Source organism: Herpailurus yagouaroundi, unplaced genomic scaffold (genome assembly GCF_014898765.1).
Source record: "Herpailurus yagouaroundi ecotype Mexico unplaced genomic scaffold, PumYag 203, whole genome shotgun sequence".
Lineage (NCBI taxonomy): Eukaryota > Metazoa > Chordata > Mammalia > Carnivora > Felidae > Herpailurus > Herpailurus yagouaroundi.
Genome location: NW_024412434.1, coordinates 19,853,178 through 19,869,133, shown reverse-complemented (window position 1 = coordinate 19,869,133; position 15,956 = coordinate 19,853,178). Strand labels below are relative to the sequence as shown.

Here is a 15,956-nt window from a genome sequence, read left to right as displayed (position 1 = left end):
ACAGAATCGGAAACAGGCTCCAGGCTCTGAGCCATCAGCCCAGAGCCCGACGCGGGGCTCGAACTCACGGACCGCGAGATCGTGACCTGGCTGAAGTCGGACGCTTAACCGACTGCGCCACCCAGGCGCCCCTCCATTTTTAATCTATAGAGGAAGCCTCCACAGTGGCTGTACCAGTTTGCATTCCCACTAATAATGCATGAGGATTCCTCTTTCTCCACATCCCCACCCACGCTTGTTGTTTCTTGTGTTTTGATTTTAGCCATTCTGACGGGTGTGAGGTAATATCTTATTATGGTTTTGATTTGCATTTCCCTGATGATCAGTGATGCTGAGCATATTGTCATGTGTCTGTTGCTCATATCTATGTCTTCTTTGGAGAGATCTTTGTTCATGTCTTCTGCCCATTTTTAATTGGATTATTTGTGTTTTTTGGATGTTGAGTTATGTATAGTTCTGTATATGTATTTAGACACTAGCCCTTTATTGGATATATCATTTGCAAATATCTTCTCCCATTCAGTATGTTGTCTCTTAGTTTTGTTGATTGTTTCCTTTGCTGTGCAGAAAACTTCTCTTTTGATGTAGTCCCAATAGTGTACTTTTGCTTTTGTTTCCCTTGCCTTGGGAGACATATCTAGAAAAATGTTGCTATGACCAATGTCAGAGAAATGACTGCCTGTGCTCTCCTAGGATTTTTGTGGCTTGAGTTCTCACATTTAGGTCCTTAATCCCTTTTGTGAAGTTGTTTTTAAGTTTATTTATTCATTTGAGGGGGTCCGAGAGAGGGAGAGACAGAATACCAAGCAGGCTCTGCACTGCCAGCGTAAAGCCTGACTCAGGGCTCGAATTCACAAACCATGAGATCATGACCTGAGCCAAGATGGAGTCAGATGCTTCACTGACTGAGCCACCCACGCACCCCTGGTCCTTAAATCTCTTTTAAGTTTATTTTTGTGTATGGTGTAGGAAAGTCATCCAATTTCATTCTTTTGCATGTAGCTGTCCAGTTTTCTCAACACCATTTGTTGAAGAGACTGTCTTTTCCCCTTTGGATATTCTTGCCTCCTTTGTTGAAGATTAACTGACCATATAAATAACAGGTTTATTTCTGGGCTCTCTACTTTGTTCCATTGATCTTTGTGTCTATTTTTGTGCCAGTCCCATACTGTTTTGATTGCTACAGCTTTGTATAACTTGATATCTGGGATCGTGACACTTCCTGTCTTGTTCTTCTTTTCCAAGATTTTCCAAGATTTTCACTATTTGGGGTCTTTTGTGGTTCCACACAAATTTTAAGATTATTTGTTTTAGTTCTGTGAAAAATGCTGTTGGTACTTTGATAGGGATTGCATCAAATCTGCAGATTGCTTTGGGTAGTATGGACATTTTAACAATATTTGTTTTCCCAAACCATGAGCATGGAATATCTTTCCATTTATTTGTGTTGTCTTCAATTTCTTTTTCTTTTTTTAAAAAATTATTATTATTATTATTATTATTTCTTAATTTAAATTTAAGTTAGTTAACATATGCAGTATTGGTTTCAGGAGTAGAATTTAGTGGTTCATCACTTACATGTAACACCAGTGCTCACCAAAACAAGTGACTTCCTTAATGCCCATAACCTATTTAGCCCATCCCCCCACTCAACACCCCTCCAGCAACCTTCAGTTTGTTAAAAGTCTCTTATGTTTTGTCTCCCTCTCTGTTTTTATCTTATTTTATTTTTCTTTCCCTTCCCCTATGTTCATCTGTTTTATTTCTTAAATTCCACATATGCGTGAAATCATATACTTATCTTTCTCTAATATAATGCACTTAGCATAATACATTCTGGTTCCATCTGTGTTGTTGCAAATGTCAAGAATTCATTCTTTTTGATCACTGACTAATATTCCATTGTGTATATACACCATATCTTCTTTATCCATTCATCAGTTGATGGACGTTTGGGCTCTTTCCATCTTTTGGGTGTTGTTGATAGTGCTGCTATAAACATTGGGGTGCATGTGCCCCTTTGAATCAGCCTTTTTGTATCCTTTGGATAAATACCTAGTAGTACAATTGCTGGGTGATAGAGTAATTCCATTTTTAATTTTTTGAGGAACCTCCGTACTGTTTTCCAGAGTGGCTACACCAGTTTGCATTCCCACCAACAGTGCAAAAGTGTTTCCCTTTCTCCACATTCTTGCCAACATCTTTTGTTTCCTCAGTTGTTAATTATAGCCATTCTGACAGGTGTGAGGTGGTATCTCAGTGTGGTTTTGATTTGTATTTCCCTGGTAATGAGTGATGATTGGATGTCTTTTTTGGAAAAGTGTCTATTCATGTCTTCTGCCCATTTCTTTACTGGATTGTTTTTTGGGTGTTGAGTTTGGTAAGTTCTTTATAGATTTTGGACACTAACCCTTTATCTGATACGTCATTTGCAAATACCTTCTCCCATTCCGTCAGTTGACTTTTAGTTTTGTTGATTGTTTCCTTTGCTGTGCAGAAACTTTCTATCTCGATGAAGTCCCAATAGTTCATTTTTGCTTTTGTTTCCCTTGCTTCCAGACACATGTCTAGTACAAAGTTGCTGCAACCAAGGTCAAAGAGGTTGCTGCCTATTTTCTCCTCTAGGATTTTGATGGTTTCCTGTCTTACATTTAGGTCTTTCATCCATTTTGAATTTATTCTTGTGTATGGTGTAAGAAAGTAGTCCAGTTTCATCTTGATGCATGTTGTTTTCCAGTTTTCCCAGCACCATTTGCTGAAGAGATTGTTTTTTTCCATTGGATATTCTTTTCTGCGTTGTTGAATATTAGTTGGCCATACATTTGTGGTCCATTTCCGGGTTCTCTATTCTGTCCCATTGATTTATGTGTCTGTTTTTGTGCTAGTACCATGCTGTCTTGATGATTACACCTTTGGTTCTATCCATCAAGAATATCTAACAAGTGTAAATATTTATGCCCCCATCCTGAAACATCCAAATATATAAATCAATTACAAATATGAAGACACGCATTGGTAATAATGTAATAATAACAGGGGACTTTAATACCCTACTGACAGCAGTGGACAGATTGTCTAAGCAGAGAATCAATATGGAAACAATGGCTTTGAATGACACATTGGACTGGATGGACTTAACAGATATATTCAGAACCTTCACCCTAAAACAGCAGAATACATATTCTTCTCGAGTGCACATGGGACATTCTCCAGTATAGATCACATACTTTGTCACAAATCAGCCCTCAACCGGTACAGAAAGATCACGATCATACTATGCATATTTTCAGATCACAAGTCTATGAAACTCAAAATCAACCACAAGAAAAAATTTGGAAAGCCCTCAAATACATGGAGGTTAAAGAGCATCCTACAAAAGAATGCATGGGTTAAACAGGAAATGAATGAAGAAATAAAAAAAAAATACATGGAAGCCAATGAAAATGAAAACATGACAGTCCAAACCCTTTGGGATGCAACAAAGGCAGTCCTAAGAGGAAAGTATATTGCAATTCAGGCCTATCTCAAGAAGCAAGAAAGGTACCACATACACAATCTAACCTTACACCTATAGGAACTATAAAAGGAACAGCAAATAAAGCTTAAAGCCAACAGAATAAGGGAAATAGGAAAGATAAGAGCAGAAATAAACAATATAGAAAAAACAGACGAAACACAGTAGAACAGATTAATGAAACTAAGAGCTGATTCTTTGAAAAAAATTAACAAAATTGATAAACCCTTAACCAGACTTATCAAAAAGAATGGGAAAGGACCCAAATAGATAAAATCATGAATGAAAGAGGAGAGATCACAACCAATACCACAGAAATACAAACAATTATAAGAGAATACTATGAAAAAATTATATTCCAACAAATTGGGCAACCTGGAAGAAATGGACAAATTCCTAGAAATATACAAACTACCAGAACTGAAATAGGAAGAAATAGAAAATTTGAATAGACCCATAACCAGCAAAGAAACTGAATCAGTAATGAAAAATCTCCCAACAAACAAGAGTTCTGGGCCAGATGGCTTCCCAGGGCAATTCTACCAGACATTTAAAGGAGAGTTAATACCTATTCTCAAACTGTTCCAAAAAACAGGAACAGAAGGCAAGCTTCAAAACTGATTCTATGAACCAAAGATTCCAAAACCAAAACCAAAGACCTCACTGAAAAGAATTACAGGCCGATATCCCTGATGAAACTAGATGAAAAAATACTCAACAAGACACTAACAAATTGAATTCAACAGTACATTGGAAGAATTATTCACCATGATCAAGTGGGGTTTATACGTGGGCTGTGGGACTGGTTTAATATTTGCAGATCAGTCAATGTGATGTGCCACATTAATAAAAGAAAGGCTAAAAACCATATGATTCTCTCAGTAGGTGCAGAAAAAGCATTTGTTTGTGTTGTCTTCAATTTCTTTCATCAATGTTTTAGTTTTCAGAGTACAGGCCTTTCACCTCCTCGGTTCACCTCCTTGGTTAACTTTATTCCTAGATATTTTATTATTTGTGCAATTGTAAAAATAATTTTTCTTAATTTCTCCTTCTGCTGCCTCATTATTAGCATTGAGAAATGAACATGTTTCTGCACATTGATTTTGTATCCTGAGACACTACTGAATTCATTCATCAGTTCTAGTAGTTTTTTGGTGGAGTCTTTAGGGTTTTCTATATATAATTTCAGGTCATCTGCAAATAGTAACAGTTTCACTTCTCTCCCAATTTGGATGCCTTTTATTTCTTTTTCTTGTCTGACTTCTGTGGCTAGGATTTCCAGTACTATGTTGAATAAAAGGGCTGAGATTGGCCGTCCTTGTCTTATTCCTGAGCTTAGGGGGAAAGCTGTGTTTTTCACCATTGAGTATGATGTTAGCTGCAGGTTTTCCACATACAGTCTTTATTATAATGAGGTATGTTCTGTCTGAAATTACTTGGTTTTGGGTTTTCTTCATGAATTGATGTTGTACTTCATCAAATGTACTTTTTCTGCATTTATTGGAATGATCACGTGGTTTTTATCCCTTTTCTTATTGATGTGATGTATCGCTTTGATTGATTTGGGATTATTGAACCACCCTTGCATAAATAAAGCCCACTTGATTTTGGTGTATGATTTTTTAAATGTATTGTTGGGTTCAGTTGTTGAGGAGTTTTGCATCTATGTTCATCAGAGATATTGGCCTACAGTTCTCGCTTTCTCTCTCTCTCTTTTTTTTGTAGTGTCTGTATCTGGAAGGCAGTAAGTCTAGATCTTGGATTATAAAATCTGATTATAGAATCAGAAAGCTTGGAGAAGCTTTCTATTCATCCATATCACGTTCAGGGGAGGAAAGTCAGGCCCAGAGAAGCTGAGTTACTAAAATAACATTATCTTGGGAGAACTGGTTCTGGAACTCAAATGTTTTATGTCTCCATTCACTTTTACTTCCACTTTATGGATGGCTGAATTCAAGCCCAGGAACTCTGTCGGTTGACTTAATTAATTCCATTTAATCTAACTCACAAGATTTTTTTATAAGAAATGTTAATATTCTAATTTACAATTTATTTATACTGAAATTATGAAAATCTTGCTCAGTAAGGAACATAATGTTTTCCTTTTCAGGAAAACCTGAATAGTGGGGTTTGAGAAGTAGAAATAAACTTTGACTATAGATTTGAACTTACTTCAACTAAACTTCAAATCAATTTCAAGGAGTTCAAGGTATGACTATGCATTATTCCCTTTGGTTAAAACCACCCTTTTATTTCTTATGTGTAGGTTCTCTTTTGCTTGGTTGTTTGCTTGCACACACACACACACTCATGCACACAGCACTCATTAAAACAAATAATGGGTCATTTTTTTTTTCCCATTTGGTATAATTGTCTGAGATGGCTTCATGGTATAATCATCATGCATTATGGGCTTGAACAAGACAATGATAGTCTTGGCATTCAGCCCATGTTTTCCCCTAGTTTTCATTGCCTGTAAGATTTCTGCACCTCAGCAGAATCTGTACTTCCCCTCCTCCGCTCTCCAAAGTCTGGGCTGTGCATTTAGCAGATGGTCTTGTTATACAATCATGTTTAACAGGATTAGGCTAGATCATTGAATTTTAGGGATTTCTGACTATCACAGCTGTTTCTTCTCTGAAATGTTTTCACTCAATTAACGTATACGAGATACTCCTCTGCCCAACCCTCATTTTCTAATCAGCACCAGAACAGAAACCTGAATCCATCCATATTTGGAATAGGAAAACGAATTTTGGTGCCAGGAATCAATATACTAATGACTCCTATTTACATATGTATACTGATGATACTATTTACTGTAATAAACCTAAAAAAATACTGAATGGTTAATCTAGATATTAGGAAAATTATTCCAAATACTATTTCTATAGTAGAATCTCTTTATTTCTATAACTAAATCTCCCCATGTCTGTCCATTATGCCATTCTTTTCTTGGGTACACTGGATAAAAATTCCAGAGCCATCTTTAACATCTCTTCCTTACTAACCCCACATCCTCTACCTTCTATCACGGCCAGTCATTATCAAGCCTTGACTATTTTTCATTTACATGATTTCTTTAATTCCTTCCTGTCAGTTTCCATTGTCGTCACCTAGTTCAGGCCCAATTTATATGAAATTAAATGCCTTTAACTGGTTAAGAGGTTAAGAAGGAAGAACATTTTCCATTCTTGGCGTCCAATAAATCACAGTAGTGAGAAATGGGAGAAGTCCCTTGTGCACCATCTTCCATGTAGGGGTGGGAGGTAGGATGGGGTGAGTGGTGGGGCTACATCATAGCAGGGCAGTAACCGCATGACATTAGCAGAAGATTCTAGTGAGGGCCTAGCAACAGGACTTTTACAAGAGACTGCCAACCCAACAGAGTCTCAATGTCAGTGTTCCTCCTTTCATATTCCTATTTGTCTGGGTGGGGGAAGAAAATATATGGGGACTATGGGAATTAAATAAGCAAAAGAAAATAATAGCAATAGTGTGTATAAGAAAATAATGCCTCCAAAATATAGTCTTGTTTCAAAACTTAATTGGGGGGCAACCAATCAGTTAAGTGTCTGACCCCTGGTTTCAGCTCAGGTCATGATCTCATGGTGTGTGGGATAGAGCCCAGGGGTGGGCTCTGTGCTGACCCTAAGGAGCCTGCTTGGGATTCTCTCTCTCTCTCTCTCTCTCTCTCTCTCTCTGCCCCTCCTCTACTCTCTCTCACAATCTCTTTCTCTCTCAAAATAAATAAACATTAAAAAAAAAAAAAAAGAGTGGAGGACATCAGTGAGACCCTGAACAAAGAGAGAAAAAAAGGACAAAGCAGAGATTAAGCGACCGACTCTTGATTTTGGCTCAAGTCATGATCCCAGGATTGTGAGATCGACCCCACATTAGGCTCCACACTGGGCATGGAACCTGTTAAGATTTTCTCTCTCTCTCTCTCTCTCTCTCTCTCTCTCTCTCTCTCTCCCTCTGCCCCCCTCTGCTCATTCTCTCTCTCTCTCTCTCAAAAAAAAAAAAAAAAGAAAGAAAAAGAAAGAAAGAAAGAAAACTTGATTGGAGAGCTGCCATTTATTAACCTATGTTCTATGTAATCTCATTTTAACTTAAACACATCATCTCATTTCACATTATATAAATAATGCCATTTTATCTTTAAACCAACTTATTATATCCAATTTCACAGAGAAGAAAATCGAAGTTCAGAGAGGTTAGGAAATTGTCTTATGCTTTTATACAGCTAGGAAACAGTGGGGTCAAGTTTGAAACCCATTTCGCCCATCTCCAGAATCCTAGAATGCAGCTTTTTAGCATTTTATGTGGCCCAATAGGTCTGTGAAGTAAATTAGCTTTGTTTGTATTCATGTCAATCAGATGGATTTCCTTTTTTGTTCTAAGCCATTTCACAACATTTTGTAAACACCTTTTCCACACTTAGAAAGTGCAAACACACACAACCAAGTGAAGGAAATATCATTAGCCTTATAATTTCAGGTAAGGAAATAGAAACTCAGAGAACTCAAGTAATTTGTTCATTGCCACACAGCCCATCAATGATGGATGGGACTCTTAACCTGGCCAGTCTGATTTCCCTTCTCCTGTTCCCAGACACGTTGCTAACTTTAATAGGTTATTTTTATACGGGTTTGATGTTTCCCAAAAAGAAAAATATGGAGTATCATCTAACCTTACCCTATAAACTCTCTTGGGGTACATATACACACACACACACACACACACACACACACACACAATACGCATGCATATATACACATATGCACATATAAGTGTGAGTGTATGTACGTGTGTGCATAAGAAATATTCAAAAATAATATTCCAGAGGATATGAACTGTATTTCTCTGCTATGCAGTGGATAGCATAGTAGTAAATCAAGCCACCTTTTGCACGTCTGTGCTTTTGATTATTTCGGGTCCTATGTGACCTGATTTTTCGTCAGTCCGGAAGGTGAAACAGCTGTAATTCGCAAAGAAACGCACATCAAACATCACCATCAACCTTACTCTTTCTTCCTGCAAAAGGCAGCTGGCTTGTATCACTAAACATGTAAAGCGTATCTATCTTTAGAGAGAGAGAGCACGCTATCTAAGGAACGGGTAACATGTGTGCCTGCCATTATCACAGGTAGGTTTCATAGCAGTGTGCCTGGAAGTGGGTAGATGGCAGGCAGTGAAGACGAGGGGAAGCCAACACGGCTCTGCTCGCAGACACGGCTGCTAACACTTGGTGCCTAAAATGAGGTAAAAAGCATTCACGTAAGGAATGGGATAAATTACCCCTTCAGAAGCCATCAGTTTGGGTAAGCCCAGGTTTTCAAGTGCGTTCCATTTAACAGCAACTCCTATGGGTTTGACTGATTTCAATGCAGAATGTCAAATCTACCGTTTGCTTGGGCACTTGTCTTTACCTGAACTCTGCAGGTGACCAAGTAGAAAGAGGGAAGAGTTTTGGGATTTTTGTTTCTGATCTATTTAGAATGGAGGGCCACTGAGATCCCACCATGCCTGTGTGTGCATTTAAAAAGGTGGCCCTGCCCCATCCTGCAGGGAGGGAACTCCCTGGTATATGAATCTGCCCTCACCTGCCCCTTGGCTGGACACAACCTGGACATAATTTGTAGCCCTGATCATGGAGTTAGCCTGGCTCCTGGAAGTTTGTCAGGGGGAGTGGAGGTGCCTATCTGAGGAACCGCAGAGCTCATAGTTCTTCCTCAGCTGATTCATTTAATGAAGACCAAATCATTACAGAAGTTCCAAAGGCCAACGATACTTTTATCATAATAGACTTAAAATTCATAAGCATAATGTTCAGCAGCCATGCTTGAATTTTTTCAGATGTTATTATGTTCCAAAACCGGTTTAGCGTTTAAAGCCTTCAGTGTTTCGATGCTCACACTTTATTGTAATTATTTAACTGTCTTTCTCACCTAGAATGTCAGCTCTGGGAAGGTAGTGACAGTGGACGCCTTGCCACTATCCCCCCAGCACGATGTCTAATACATAGCAAACACTAATACATATGTTTTGGCTGAATGAAGGAATTTCTTTACGTATTTTTCTTCTGGACCTTGAAACAAGAGGAACAAACATACAAAGAGCGATGAGCAATTAACAACCACTTTTATTACTTAATTTTTATAACGAAAGATTTTTGTTTTCAATTCTCTCCTTCCCTTCGTATTTCCTAGGGCCATTTTGTTTTGTTTTGTTTCACAGGGGCATCAAGGCGTGTATTCCCTGGCATACTTGCCCAGTCCACAAGTCAACGCCTGCTTTCTTTGGAAGATGTCACCCTTTGCCGTGGAGTCTATACGATGCCCTTCCCTACAATGTGGGACTGAGATGAATTGTAGACAGTCTCCTTGAGTGAGTAAAATTGCAACATGCAAAGCCTGAGCTGACACTTCGCTATGTGCTCAGAGAACTGTGGTCCAGACAGGGAGAGGGAGAGAAGGGGAGTGAGAGAGAGAGGGGAAGAGAGAGAAGCAGATGTGCAAAGAAAAGCAGACGCAAGAGTAAGAGAGAGGCATAAAGGAAGTCTTGGCCATCCAGGATCTCAGTCAGTCAGTCCCATCCAGAGGCCTAGGAGAGTTGCTGTCTTTAGGTTTCCTTGAGATATTCCTATAGCCTTAATATAAATGGCTCCCTCTACGGCTTAAGCCAGGTTAAGGTGGGCCAATCCCTAACAAATGGATCCTATATTTTACATGGAAGCCAATGAGGCATCATTTTAAATGCACAGGTAACTCCCAGGAGATGCAGAGCAGTGCATGCAAAAAAAACCCAAAAAACCACCACAAAAAAACCCTGAGTATTTTCAACGGACCTTCCTTAGTTTTTCCAGATGAGGCCAGAGCATGTATCAGGGCCATGCATCCCAATGGCCGTAACCACACAGAGGCGACCTGGAGAAGAGACCCTCGGGTTAGTTTGGCAACTTGAGAAGAATAAATGGAATGGCAGAGTTTAGTGAACGGGTCCTTGCCAAAAGAGAACACTGCATATCCAACTACCGTAGGCATGGGAACTGAGCACAAAGCCTTGAGAGCATTGTTTCTCACAGTAAAGGTCCTGGGTAAGAACCTCATCTCAGACTCCGTAGGTCAAAATAGCTTGCTACTCAGGATGTAGTATGAAGCCGTGAGGCAGTGATAGAACTTGGGAAGCCGGAAGAAAGGAGGAGTCTTTCCCACTTCTTTGACCTGAATCAGAATCTGTATTCTAACAAGATGCCCGTTGATTTGATACTCATTAAAGGGGGAACTTTGTTCTATGTCATTAGTTCTCAGGTGGGTTGAACATGGGAATCACCCAAGTGACTTACCCATGTTACTCTGGTCTGAGCTCTACCCCCTCCCAGAGGTTCTGACTTTGGAGAGTTTGACTCTAGGCTTGGAGAGTGACCTGAGCAGACAGAGTTTTTAAAGGTCCCCCAAGTGATGGGGCGCCTGGGTGGCTCAGTCGGTTAAGCGTCCGACTCCGGCTCAGGTCATGATCTCACACTCCGCGAGTTCAAGCCCCACGTCGGGCTCTGTGCTGACAGCTCAGAGCCTGGAGCCTGCTTCAGATTCTGTGTCTCCCTCTCTCTCTGCCACTCCCCTGCTCATGTTCTGTCTCTCTGTGTCTCAAAAATAAATAAAAACATTAAAAAAAAAATAAAGTTCCCCCAAGTGATTCTGATGTGCAGCTAAGATTGAGAATCACTGCTTATTGAAGCCACCAGATATATCTTAGAAGAAAGTCAACTTGTTAAATGGATTTTGAGACTCCTGGAAGGCACCATAATCTGAAAGAAGATTAATTTTGATTTGGGAGAGCAGGACCCCAAAGAGAAAGAAAACTATACTTCTTTGTAAGTTCCAGGTAGAACTGGTTTGGAAAAAATCACAAGATAGACCATGGGGGACCAGGACACACAGTTTATAAAATGAGCTATAGGATTTGGAACGCATGCCACCCAATAGCCTCAGGGTGGGGGAACACTGCTATTTCCCAGGCAAAACCTAAGAAGATTGAAACTCCATTAGGCTGGAGTAATAAGGTGTCTTGGTGATAACTTAGCAATAGCTAAAGGAATAATCCAGGTGGATAAACAATCTCAGAAACCTGAAAACCTAACCTGTAAATGTCTGGGTCCTAACCATAGTATGGAAGCACATGCTAAGAACGGACCAGAAGAGGCCAGAATAGAATGAGGACTCATGACCCATGGAACTTTCGAGCAGTGGCCACTACAGAGGCCATGGGATTAACCACAGAAACTTAAGCACTGCGTGAAAGGCCAGGAGAGACTGAATTATCCTTCAGGCAGAAGCTAGTAAAAACAGGTGATGCACTTGGGCCGGATGTCCCTTTCCTAGTCCCTGGACAACAGGCACGCCCTTTGCCACTCCCTTCCTTGAAAGAGTGGCCTCAGAGACAGGAAAGGAGAAAGTCTTGAATCTAAATGAACATCTGCTCAACTGATTCCTGAATTATGCCTGTGGATTTCAAATCCATCGTAGTGGTGAAGAGAATGTAGTTATTACCCCTCCATTAGGGTTTTGCCTCTGCACAGGTCTCTGGGGACTTGGCGTCACTCTAAGGAGAATTCTTTGAATGTCATTCTTTTGTAAAGAGATGGGGATCAAGGAAAATGCTCTAGGATCATGAATCACAAGACATCCACATTTCCATTCGAGAGGCAGAACCGGGACCAGAACCCAAGTCTACTAAGAAGATGTACAGTCGCACACCGAATGCCTCGAGATGATCTCAAGGGATAAGAATCCAATTAGGGGCATGAATGGTCCTGCCTTAGTGAAGGACATTTACTTTACAGACAGATACACAGACTGCATTAACCTCATTAATTAGTATTAATTGAATCAGCCTCAGTAGGTACGGTTAACGAATGGCTTCAAATGACCTTTTTCCGATTGTTAAGAAGGGATAAAAGAAGACACAATTAACAGGGGACTAGTTGCCAACATCTACCTACTTTAGCTTCTCTCTTCCCTGTCTGCCTCCTCTTTCCCCGCTCCCTCAACCCTCCACCCACCCCCAGAAGAAATATTCCTTGAGGTAAAAATTGTCTCATGATCCTCTCCTTCCTGGCTTTTATTTAGGAGACTTGAAAGAAAGCTGAGGAACTTCCTAGGTGCGCAATACATCCCTTATTTCCTTTACCTGGCGGAAGGTACAGCCACCTGTCTGTCAAGTTCCCTGGTACTGAGGTAAGAATATGACAAGCATAATGAATAGCAACAGCTTTCCAAAAATAACTCTTCATCTAAGATTACAGCCTATGAGTTGAATTTCATGAATCATCCTGACATATTTTGGGAAGAAATCACATAAGGGACTAATTTTTGGATTATTTAAAATAGAATGGATTATGAATGACACCCTCCTGCCCCCCAAAAAACCCCACTAACGTCATTGATTAGACTAGTATAGTATAACCTAAGAAAATAAACTTAACTAGACGCTCTTGAAATTGCTGAGGTAGGATGTATTCGTATACGATATAAAACTAAATCTGCTTTGAGCCCATTAGAACGTCTTTGGTGGTGCCAGGAAAGATTTCTGGCAAATTTATGAGAAGATGATACAGTATCCTTTTTGCCTGATGCCAGAGGGGAAGAGAAAACGGAAGGATGGAATTAGTTATGTATGTTTAGGCAGTCAGTGTATTGGAATGTTGCCCCAAACCAGAAAAAAAAAAAAAAAAAACCCTCGACATATGGAAAGCACCCAATTGGCGTGAACGTGGTGGAATGAGAAAGGTTTTGATAAATAGTTGAAGCTGTTGGTTAACTAGTAGTAATTTCTAAGTATTTGTTGAAACCATTTTAAAATAACTAACATAAAAATGAAAATTGCATCATAAAACCAAGAAGTCTAATGTTCTCTGCTGAAAACCCTGGGATTCCCAAAACAATCCGTTAAGACAAACTGTGCCTTCCTCCGACACGCCCAAACCGTGAATTATCTCGCTGGGCGGTATAATTTCCACGAGCCCTCAGTCGGAGTGAAGTCACCAAGAACAGTTTACCATCTTTCTTATCAACAAGCTCCTTTTGCTCCACTTTGAAATACGCAATCTATTTTGAAAAACCCCCAAAGACGGCTAGAAAATACTTATGCTCCAAAAGCATGAGCTTGATGACAGAAATGTTGAGGCTCATGAGTTAATTAACAGCAACTATGAGCTCAAAAGGGAATTACAGGGTTAAAATAAATTGCTCTAGCTGGCCCTGAGGCAAGTCTTCATCAATGGACAACAGCTTACTGAGGGGTTTCAAACAAAAACTTTTGTCGCAAAGTTGACAAGTTTTGCGTCCAGTGCGGGTTTTCAAAAGCCACCTTGCCTTTCTCACATGGTTTCTTGGCGGGAAGGGGAGTGTTTGTTTTGTCCGCCTTCCCTGTTTTGTCACTTGGGAATCATGGACAAAAGCCCGGGGCCATCTGTGGGTAAGCTTGGCCTTCCCCTTCAGGAGGGGAACCACTTTCACATGATGCGCTGTCCCGAGAACAGGCTTCCTTCTGCGAAGTGGACTCTCATGGGAAAAGAAAGAAACCCTTACCTGGGTAATCATTCTTGTCTATGTCTGAATCTCCTCTGAGAGTAAAGCCGAATCCAGAAGGGATGGTCTGGGAGGCCCACAATCCTTGCAGAATCTGGGACGCCTTGGTGTGTAAGCCATCCTTGTTCCCATTGTAAATGAGCACTTTGCCTCTTTGGTCCTTGCCTGCAAAGGGTGCCCCGATGGCAATGTCTACAAACGGACACACATAAACATATTTTTTAAGTCAGGAAGAATGTTTGAGACGTAGAATGAAGTGCAATCGAAGAGCCGTATCATAAAATCCAAAGGGCTTATTAAGCTTTCCATGAAAATTTCATAATACTGCAGCAACCATAAGTTATTTGTTTGCCTTTTATCCAACCTGCAAATATTTATCGAGCGACTACTATGTGTTGACGCAGCAGTTGTGACAGCAAATCAGATGCTGCTTTCCGAACATTCATACTCTAGTGCAGGTAGTAGACAATTTGAATAAAGAAGCGATCAAGGAAATATGGACAAGTGACAAACTCTATGCAGAAGAACCAAAAATATTAATGTGATAGAGAATGGTTGTTATTTTTACATATCTTTTTAAAAATATTTATTTTGAGAGAGAGAGAGCATGAGGGAGCGTGAGAGGGGGAGAGAAAGAGGGAGAGAGAGAATCCCAAGCAGACTCCGTGCTGTCAGCTCAGAGCCCAACGCAGGGCTTGATCTCACGAACTGTGAGATCATGGCCTGAGCTGAAATCAAGAGTAGGTTGCTTAACCAACTGAGCCGTCCAGGCACTCTGTCAGGTTATTATTTTTAGATTAGGGGATCAGGCAAGGTGTCATTAAGGCTCACGCTGAAATGGAAATCTAAGGACAAGATGAAACCAACCATATGAAATCGGAGGGGAGAGCGCTCCAGGCAGAAAGAACTGGTGTGCAAAGGTCCAAGGTTGGAAAGCACTTGGCCCATTGGAGGAGCAAGGCAGAGGATGATCTACATGGGAACTTAGCAACAAGCCACAGGGAGGGCTGGGTCCCATCACTAGGCTGAGTAGAACAGGCGAGACAACTTTGCAGGGTACTTACGAGTTTCTTGTTAAAAGGAAAAAAAAACAATCTCTTTCACAGAGATTATCTAATGTAATGATTACATCAACCCATGAGGTAGGCAGGACCCATTTTACAGTAGAGGATACAGAGAAACCTGGAAAGGACCCTACCACTCGACTCCCACTTAAATATGGCACTGAATGAAAGTTAACTTCCACACATTGTGTCCATCAGAATTGTTCTAAACAATACACACAAGGGGTGCCTGGGTGGCTCAGTCGGTTAAGCGTCCAACTCTTGATTTCTGCTCAGGTCATGATCTCATGGTTCATGGGATCGAGCCCCGCCTCAGGCTTTGTGCTGAAAGCGGGAGCCTGCTTGGGATTCTCTCTCTCTTTCTCACAAAATAAATACATAAATTTAAAAAACATAAAACACTCGAATATTTAGTTTTACATAAAAAAAGAGCACCAATAACACAATAACATAATAGCTCGCCACAGCGGGTGACAATTATGTATCCCCATTTTGTCATTTATTTCTCTTTGCTCCTAAGTTTGACAAGACTAAGTAAATCGTGAATGGATTTTGACTACGTAACAAGGATTATCATTCCAGCTTCACTTAACAGGTAAGAATAAACTATCCCAAATCTCAGATTGTTGTGGAAAATGAAGATTGCATCACGTGGCAGGTGCAAAGGGACCCTTCTTTCACTTCCTCTAGGTCCGTCCACATCGGTCCCATGTTTCATCCCAGTCTGGCATTATTTTGCCCACTTAAAAAAGTTTATTTATTTTGAGACACACACACACACACACA

At 40.3% G+C, this 15,956-nt stretch overlaps 1 protein-coding gene across 1 annotated transcript in view; it reads right to left on the bottom strand.

The window, feature by feature from the left end:
- Window positions 1-15,956, bottom strand: part of ITGA8 (integrin subunit alpha 8) — a 191,292-nt gene that overhangs the window by 97,019 nt on the left and 78,317 nt on the right. Inside the window, exon 13 of the mRNA XM_040450953.1 lies at window positions 14,107-14,298. Within this exon, the coding sequence (XP_040306887.1) occupies window positions 14,107-14,298 (192 nt within the window). The remainder of the gene's footprint in view (window positions 1-14,106; window positions 14,299-15,956) is intronic.